The sequence below is a fragment of the Agrilus planipennis genome, unplaced genomic scaffold, assembly GCF_000699045.2.
Source record: "Agrilus planipennis isolate EAB-ADULT unplaced genomic scaffold, Apla_2.0 scaffold65, whole genome shotgun sequence".
Lineage (NCBI taxonomy): Eukaryota > Metazoa > Arthropoda > Insecta > Coleoptera > Buprestidae > Agrilus > Agrilus planipennis.
In genome coordinates, this window is record NW_020439271.1 from 301,992 (window position 1) to 311,981 (window position 9,990).

General features: G+C 35.3%; 1 protein-coding gene across 4 annotated transcripts in view; it reads left to right on the top strand.

Annotated features, from left to right (window-relative positions):
* Positions 1–9,990, top strand: part of LOC108734117 (homeobox protein orthopedia-like) — a 64,223-nt gene that overhangs the window by 31,670 nt on the left and 22,563 nt on the right. The window contains exons 2-3 of one of the 4 annotated variants that reach the window (XM_018465515.2): positions 1,330–1,584; positions 6,710–7,002. In XM_018465515.2, the coding sequence (XP_018321017.1) occupies positions 1,545–1,584; positions 6,710–7,002 (333 nt within the window). In that variant the 5' untranslated portion in view covers positions 1,330–1,544. Of the gene's footprint in view, positions 1–1,329; positions 1,585–4,178; positions 4,252–4,308; positions 4,731–4,768; positions 4,912–6,709; positions 7,003–9,990 lie in introns of those variants that run through there. The other 3 variants (XM_018465516.2, XM_018465517.2, XM_018465519.2) reach the window with 3 other exon arrangements.

Here is a 9,990-nt window from a genome sequence, read left to right on the forward strand (position 1 = left end):
ATTCCACAGATAATCTTTCATTCTCTTCTGTCTTCATTTCGTCCGTCTCATCTTTCTCACCCGAACCACCGCCCACCCATTCCCACGATTCCTGAAAGCAGGCTGAAGAGGGCCTTCCGCCCTACCTTACGGCGTAGTCCGGAGGGACTGCCCGCCCACCACCATTACTAGCTGGTGGGAATGAAACACCCAAAAGTTTTTTTTGTCTTATGGGTTTAAAGAGGTAAACCTAACACATGTATAAACTAACAATTAAATCTGCCTTATGGGGGCCCAATGAGGAAAATCCGGTTGAAAATACTCTCGGTAAAATAAAAAAACTTGGTAATAATCCCCTTGCCCAATTATGTCGTTTCAATGAAATCTTTTACATTTGCAACGAACCAACAAGTGTACTTCCTAATATTATTAAACAACTGAAACTAAACGCATCAAGTCGGACAACAGTAAAATGATTGCAATTTAAAGTATATTATTGACAGTAAAAGAACACAACAAAGAGTAAACAAATAATACATAAATACAAATAAGTGATATATGTATATTTTCCTCCAAATAGAAGTATAAATTGTATTGAAATTTGTGGAAAACTACTACGAAAAAGGAAATTCCTTTACACGTATCCATGCGATGCTGAACATGTAGAAATGTACTTATAGTTTCTTCAAACGATGAAAATATAGGTGTTGATAAAAAAATTGGTTTATCTTAATGTTAGAGACGAAAGTAAAGAAATAATATGTATTATACCGTTGCTACGTATGTAGAAGTGAGCAGTTTCTCATTGGTAAAATATATTTTTCATTCAATATTGTATTTTTTTTATTAATAATTCATTTTTCCAAAAATTTTTAATGGGGTAGCAATAATTTTTCCCCGCGGGGCTACATGCGGTATTCGTGATGATGCGCAAATGCGGCAAAGCGTTATATGCCGTTTCTAACCTTAGGGGGCAACCTCATGGGATCCAAAAAGGGGTAGTGGGTTATCCACTTAGGGACTCTACCTGCATCTCTCTCAAAATTCTAGTCGGAAAATGGTATTTTCAATAAAACCTATTACACTTCTAAGTTATGTGTTTTGGGCGCCCGTCTTGAATAGGTAGGTATGTAATATTTTTGAACTACTTAATAAATTACTTATTTGATAATTATAATCCAAAATGCAAATCATTCTATTTATCATTTGTATATCAAACATCTATTTTTGGGGCCTGCATAAGAGGTTCAAATATTCAGTTCCCTGTTTGTTTCAAATTTAAAAAATTGGTATAAAATGCGTACTTTTATTTTTCGTCCGGCTTTAATATTCAATGTTTGATGTTGATAGTTTCAGGTAAACGAATAACGTTGCTTGTTGGCTACAAAATATGTCAAAGGTTTAATATGAAGCACTGAAATTTCCAATATCAACGAGAGGAAGCGGCAACCGGATCCGTTACTAGGTGACGCCGACTGGAAAGAGACAAAGGCATATTGCAAAACATTATTAAAGTTCCAACGCTCCAGGAATAGGCTCTGATTGATTGACATCATCCTCTTTGAATGAGACATGAAAAACTCCTTACAATTCGCAATAAAATAGGTAAGTTTAGACAAAGTATCTGGTTTGTACATGTACAATACTCGAACGAAGTTCGACGAAAAAATGTATACCTACTAAGGAATAAAAAGAAAAATAATAAAATTTTACGAGATTTGCTACGTCAGTCAAAGTTTGTTTTTGTTCATGGAAATATTAAAAGCACATACATACATACTTACAGTAGAAAAGGTACTTTTTTGGATAATAAAAAAATTCGGATGTAATGGAATTAGGAATAAGACTAGAATTTCAAAGTAACTACCTGGAATATTCTAATGGGGCAACAAGACGAACTGCCTTTGGAAATCTAGATAACTGGCAAATTCGTAAAACAGAGCAAAAATACAAACCAAACTGACTTAAAAGGAGGGAAAAACGAATACATCCGAAAAAACTTGAAGAACAGAGGAGAGTATATGCTTCCAAAAAATGATTGCAACGCATACATACGTAAATGTTTCAGTCGGTAATGCTAAATCCATCAAAGTTGATATACATCAAGCACAATAAACCATCATGAGTTTCGAACGTATTCTAAACGTTTCAATCTTCTCGCTATTCGCAGTTTCAATTGGGTGCAAATTATCCCAAGGGATAGAGGTGATTGGTGATCGAAATACTTATTGGCCTACTGTAGCGGCGTCAAGTCTACTAAATTAAATTCCTTTAGACGTTTAGAGCTCGACTAGGGCACTATCGATGTGTCATTTGCGCGGAAAATTGCTACTTAACCGTTTTACAACTCTGTCTATTGAACACATAACAACAACAACAACTTATCCTTTGAACGTTTTATACTTCCCCTCAATCTAAACCAAGTCATAAATAAGTACTTAATACTCCTATCATCATCATATGGTCGTCAGTCTTGGAAACGCACCTCCATTCATTCCTATCCTGAGTTAATCTTCCCATTTCCCCTAAACTAGAACAAGCCATATCCTTAACAATTTGCGAACAGTAATCTAATCTGGGTTTACTCTTACTCCTCTTAACTCCTGCTTTTGCCTCTAATGTTTTTGACTAGACCTTCATGCCTGAGAAGGTGTCTTACCAACCTATTTCGCCTATCACTTATTGACATCCATAGAGTCTTCTGTTCTATTATTTTCAATACCTCTTCGTTTCTAACTTTCTCTATCCGCGGTATCCTCATCATTCGGTTGTAGCATCACATTTCGAACGCTTTTTTCTTCTCCGTCGCGCCCACCGTCCATGTTTCGCATCCGTATAGCGTCACGCTCCAAACATACACCATTAATAATCTTTTTAGAATTTCTAAATTAACCGTTAGCGAGCATAGAAGTGACTTCTTTCTATTGAAGGCGACTCGACCCTGCGCTATCCTCTTCTTTATATCCATACCACTCTTTCCGTCCTGACTTATCTGACTTCCTAGATACTTAAAACTTTTTCTAATTTTTCGTCTTCCCTTGCATACCAGTATTTTGTTATACTTTTATTTATTTTCATACAATACTGTTTTACCAATACCGCTTCTGTTTTATTTAAAGGTGCCTGTAACTCTTTGCTAGATGCTAATACTGCTATGTTATCTGCAAATCAAAACATACTAATACCCGTATATACACTTCAATATATACAATTATTATTTCGCTTATGTTAAAATGAGGACTAAAACGTTTAGTTGTCGGGGATGGTTCTCCTGGTCCATCAGTTGCGTCCTGCCGTGGCTCATTGTAGTTTACCTATTTTCAATAGTGCTTGAACTACTTAATGAGTACCTCCACACTGAAGACCTATCATTCTACTTCTGATTATACTTTAATAAGTGGTACCTCGTGTGGTTTATGACTTTCCTTTTACGATTCAAGCAACGTTTGATTTGATATTGAGTGTCAATTTGTCAAAAAGTCCTTCATTAGGTAGTAGAGATGTTTCAAAATTTTATGACCTATAGAAAGCACAATGAGGTGGATTAACATAGATCTGGCTCAGTAAATATGTTCCATGAAGTTGAAGTATCTATTTATTCAGTTTTTTGTTAATTGAAGTACCTACATTTTACTCCTTCAAATTTTCCTCTACTGTTTTGAAAACTTGAAATGCCATTTAAACAAAGTTTAATCCAAACATTTAGGATTTTGCAGTAGGCATATGTACAACATTTTTTTAAACCGACATAAGAGTTAGGCATCTTCAGATAGGTCAAGCATTCTTCTAAAATATGAAAGCACTTCACTAAGGGCAATAAAAATGAGCATCGTTCAGCTGAAGCTTTTTGTTGTGATAAATGAAAAGTAATAGGCATTATCTCCTTTAAGAATGACCGAAGCATTGACGGAGTGATAATTTTCCAAATAGGTATCGAACTTTTTTTGCACAGGAAACGGTAGGAGCGCAAACGGGAACTCGAAGGCAAGAATCCTTTCCAGCATCAGAGTGGTAGCAAGTTGGATGCGTGGGAGTGCGCACAAGGATTCTAACAATGGACGTAATGTCACTTTTTAACTCCGCCCATTTAAATAGAGCCCGCCCTAATGGGGGGACTGTCCCCCATTGGTTCCCCTCCCGCAGGTTGCTTACAGGCTACAAGCAACATATTCACAATCAGTATCAAATCAGTACTCATTAAATAAACAGTGCAGTGCGTCAGCCTGAAGACCGTTTGAGGCAGCAGTATGCTCAACAATTTGAGCTCTGTCGGTAAGTTAGTGGGGGCTCTAATTGGCGCTAAAGAGTTTAGTGATGCAGCGTAGAACGATAGGCTAGTTAAATAGGCTAAATTGGCGCTGCCTCGCCCTCATTAAGCCAATATTGCCAGCTCGTTCCGGTAGGCTATGCAATTAGGAATACACAAACCGGAACATCACGTCTTCAGTACGTCCGAGGTGTTCGTCATTGAGGGCTGTTTTTTATTTTGCACGCGAGCCCTGACAATATTTTGCAACAAGAACCTCAACCCATCTGAGGATTCTCAGTTTGGTTAGTTGTCAATAACGAATTGGCTCGGTTAATTATTTATTAATAAATTTTATTATGAGCGGTGACAAGTACCGGTGTGCGTCGATCGGTCTCTTTATGTTGCATCAAAGGTTTGCGTTTATATTTTGTTTCTCCTGTTTCGGTTTTCTGGCAAACTTGCGTGTCCGAATCAATTTCATAGATGCCTGATACATCCTGGAGTAAGTACCCATCTTGTACAGCGGTCGTTGTGCCTTTGAAATAATGTTAAGTGATGCGCTGTAATAAATCAACAATATATATATATATATATGTGTTCACTGCAGTGGATTGTAATGCACTTGTCAGTGAGATGACAGTATACTCCTGTATATATGAGCTTTAATATTTAAAATATGGTCGGTACGTATTCCAAAAATAAACAGTGCTATCAGTAGTATAAAAGGATTAGTCGTTGGTGACTTTATAGCATATATTAATTTAATAATCTTCATAATATCTCAACACCTCTTTGTTCTTCTTTCTTCTACTATCCGTCGGTATCGATAGGGTTTATATGTATCTTCGATTTTGGTACGTACCCGGGGCGGAATCAGTTATCTTTCGCATCTCGTTTATTATTACACAGAGATAGAGAAACTAAAACTTTATAACATACCGTAACTTTTCAAGCGTAGCCCTTAAGATATCTTTCATTCTTTTTGATAATATCATTTAAGGAATGGATTTTCTGGGAGTACAGATGTGCATTATTAGTTGTTCTTCTGCAACAGCGTAACATCTAATTTCTTCTTCAGTTTCCTTTGATTAGCTCGTAGATATTTGAATTGAGCATACCAACTCTTCTGTTAAAACTACTATGCCAGCCTTCTACTGAATCAGTGGTTCAATATCACTCTTTGAGTATTACCCATAGTAAATCATTGTCCATCCGTTGTTAAATAAAGTAATCATTGAATTTTTCCACTTATCGGTTATTTGGTATAAAAACAAAATTACGTCCGGATTGCGAAGTATTGGATGTACGTTTTTGCCGACCGTCCGAGTTGCGACGCAAGAATTGAGAAACAACCATATCTTCCATATAGCGCATAGTAACGCAAGAAAAAAGTTTCTTAATTTTTCGGTTGAAAAAATTAATTTAATGGTTTTTGATACTGTTTCAAAATAAATGGTCCAGCAAATCTGAATTTAATTTTCTGTCTGTTGCTGTCTTTGGTTCTCTACTGTCTCGAAATATGTAACAAAAATTGATGGTCTCCAAAGTTCATAAATACATTTCCGACAATTTTAGCTGTACCTACAAATGTCATTTCCTAGGATTATTTTCATATGGAACATATGAACTTTCAGAACCATTGTTTTAAAATCTAAAATGACTTCAAGAGATATACTGGTTATCTAATTATGGACTTTTCTATGTCAATTTTGGATTTACTTCTTGGTAACTTTTTATAGAATTGTCTCTTAAAGTAGATATATTTTGCAGTAGGCATTTTTCAATAGTTACATTGTCTTATGTTGGACTTTTTCAATGTTTCTTTTCTTCTATTTTGTCAGTTGCCTTTTTGTATGTTATAGAAAATTAACTTGCCAACAGAGCATCTGATATTTCGTTAAATTACAACAGTGAGTTGCTTTGTAATGTTCATTTCTGTAAAATGATGTAACCCAAACCTACTAATACTGTGCACTTCAGGGTCATAGTTGAACATATTTTCTAACATAAACAGTTTTTAGTAGGTAGGTCTATTCTTCTGCAGAATATTGTTTACATCATCAGAGGTAATTTGGGAATTTTCTCCGTCGTAACTATTTTTGTAATTACAATTTTTATAACTACAACAATACCTATTTGTATATTTACAGGAGCTTTTAAGTTGCTAATTTTAAAATGTTTTGCATAGGAAGAAAAATGGAGTTTCCATCTCGCATAATTATATGCATACATATAACATTCGTTTAAACACAAAAAATGTAATAGAATATTATTTCCTGTTAGAACGAGCTCATTTAATTTGTTAAGGCGTAGGCGTTAGGTACTTAACTCTTGACATCATTTTATAAATTTTTAATTTAATTTTTTAAATTTTGAATTCCAAACAAGATGATTTTTTGGATAAAGTAAAGCTTAGCTTTGGTATTTTTTTAAAAGAATTTGTAATTTTCCTTTGTAATTGAGTGTTTCTTTTCGATCAAGGGGTAAAAGATATGTGCGGCGAAGATTTAAAGAGGCACCCTGGCGAAATGAAAGTGATAGAGCAACCTCGTCTCAGCAGCCTGTGTGACACGGGATTGCCACCGCTGAACAATTCGTTGGTGAATGCTTCCTCAAACGATGATAAGCCGACGAAGCAAAAAAGGCACAGGACCAGGTTCACGCCAGCTCAACTAAATGAACTTGAAAGATGCTTCTCTAAAACGCATTATCCTGATATTTTCATGCGCGAAGAAATTGCAATGAGAATTGGCCTTACCGAATCTCGAGTACAGGTAAGTTCACATTCCAGTAATATCACATAATGCTAGGACTGCCGCAGGAGTCTAGAACAAGCCTGTTCATGTCTAACGCTTTTTAATAATGGGCGAAATTGGCGGGTCACTGAGTTTTATTTTGTGCAACAAAAAAATCAACATTTTGAAATTTAACTACCGTTTATTAAAATATAATAAATAGTCACTCTACTCCCAAACGGAGAAACAAAGCAATTGGTACAAAGAAAGTGATTTCTGGTATTGTTTTTGATTTAATAATTTTCCTGTGCTACGCGTCATGTCAGATGTTGACACTAATTGTAAGGATAAATCAAATGTTACTTAGAGATACGTGGTATTTATTTTTTACAAAGTTAAGATCTGAAAAACTTTTCATAAACATATGCTGATGCAAAACTACTTAAAAATGAAAGGCTGGGCTAGTTTCCAGAAGTCACCTTCTAATTCTTCAGAAGAAGTTTGTGACTTTCCCACAAAAAGGTTTTTTAGTGCAGAATGATTTTGCAGTTCCAATTGAATATTGGCAGGATAACTAATTATTTCAGTCAAGCTTATCATGAAAGCATTAATAAAAATTTATAAATTTTGTTTTATACTTATTTCAAAGTTCTGTAATTTGTTCTCAAATGACTGTGATAAGTATCTAATTTTGGTTTGGTAATACAGTTTATCGTAGCAATATTAAGCTTTTCTTTCAAATTGGCGAGAATTTTGAAATTGATTCATTCGGGCCATTTACAATTCGTTCACAGGTCACAATGTGATCAAGATCAAGACGAACAAGTTTCTGAGAGCACATATCTCGTTCTTGAGTAAAATGTGTATTAGAAAATTGGTTTTGTTTATAAAGACGATAGTATCGATAGTTATTTTTGTGATGGCAATAACTTTTATTATTATTATTTAAAATCAGCAATTATCGATTTCGAAACCTATTTGAGGTGCAACCCCAGATTTTCTAGGATTGATTAATGATCCTTCTTAAAAGTCGCCTTTTAAAATTACAATATTTTAAAATAATTCATGATTTTATTCACTATTTTAATAGTGAAACAAAATCAAGTGCTTTTATTTCATGAATTATTTGGAATAATGTTTCACCAAGATCTAAGCCAAGTTGCAATTAATACAATATTTTAGTTTCGAATTTAGATGAGTAACTACAATTTTAATTGCGTAAAATAATAGACACAAAAATTATCCATTTTTGACCTTTGATGACCTGCCAGTACAAAGTATAACTACAGCCAAGCGCAATGAGTGAGAAATGATATAGGTTACTTTAACTCATTACATGGGTAAATTAAATTAATATACAAAACCCATTTATTATTAGATATAAGTTAAAAAGTGCCAAACGTAAGTTACCAATGACATCAACATAGAACCTATGCCATTATTTAACTGATACCAAACTGAAATTGCACAACAATATTTATTCACTGGCAAAATGTAGGACTGACAAAGGTCAAATCTTGTATCCTATTATTAGTTTCTTGGTAGTTACTGGGCCGGTTTGGTACTTCCTATACTAGGATTAATCAAAATTGCAACAGAAAAGACCGAAATGTAACAAAATTCTGAGTTTCAACCAATATAAGAAACACTTCCGCTATTTCAAATGTAACCACTATTAAAAAAAAAAGTTCGAGATGCTTTCGCTCACTGGATCTATAACATTTTAGATAAAAAATTTTGACGCAGCTTCTTTACCGACGGCTCAATGTTTATGAGCGTTTATGGCCTTGCTCAGATTTGTGGAAACTGATATTGCTATTGATCATTATCATCATAAGGTCGTCAGTCCTAAGACTGATTGGACACGCACCTCCACTTTTTCCTATCTTGAGCTAATCTTCGAATTTTCCTAAAACTAGAGCAACCCACATCCTTAACTATTTGCGAACAGTAATCTAATCTAGATCTACCCTAACTCCCGTTTCTACCTCTAATATGTCTCTGACTAGACATTTATGCTTGAGAAGGTGTCGTACTAACCTATCTCGCCTATTTTTTATTGACTTCCATAGAGTCCTCTGTTCTCTTAGTCTTTCCTAATACCTCTTCATTTCTAACCTTCTCTATCCACTGTATCATCATCATTCGCCTGTAACGCCACATTTCGAACGCTTGTAACCTTTTCTTTTCCGCCACGCCCATTATCCATGTTTCGCTCCCGTACAGCGCCGTGCTCCAAAGATACACCTTTAACAACCTTTTCGATTTTTTAAATTAACCGTTCGCAAGCATAGAAGTGACTTTTTTTTCATTGGCGATTCGACCTTGCGCTATCCTCTGTTTTATATCCCTAATACTCCTTCTGTCCTGACTTATCTGACTTCCTAGATACCTAAAATCGGCCACTTCTTCTAATTTTTCGTCTCCTATCTTTATATTCGCTCTTTATTGATTTTGATGAAGCTTTAAAAAGTCTATATACTTTAGAAAATACCACAAATGGCGCTGTAAACGCCATCTGTAGCACGATGTTTTATTTTAGGATTACGTATGCTCCAACAAGGTCCACTTGTATGGATAACTACTTGCTGAAACGAATCCCGGCGTAGCTAACCTCAACGTGATAGGCACATTACCATAATCGAATAAAATAATATATAAAAGAAGTGGTCTGTATTCTGTCGAAACTGCCAGACGCGGATCGCGATTTCGATCTTTTTGGATCTTATCAGCGCGTCCCAGACAGCTCCGACAAAACACAGACCAACTTTTAACTGCTGTCTAAACAGCGCGTTTTAGAAAATACCACAAATGGCGTGGTGAGCGCCATGTGTAGTACGATGCTACATTTTAGGATTACGCATGCTCCAACAAGGTCCATTTAAAATATGGATATCTACTTGCTGAAACAAATCCCGGCGTACCTTACCTCAACGTGATAGGCACGTTACCATAATCGAATAAAATAATTCGAAGTGGTCTGTATTCTGTCGAAACTGCCAGACGCGGATCGCGATTTCGATCTTT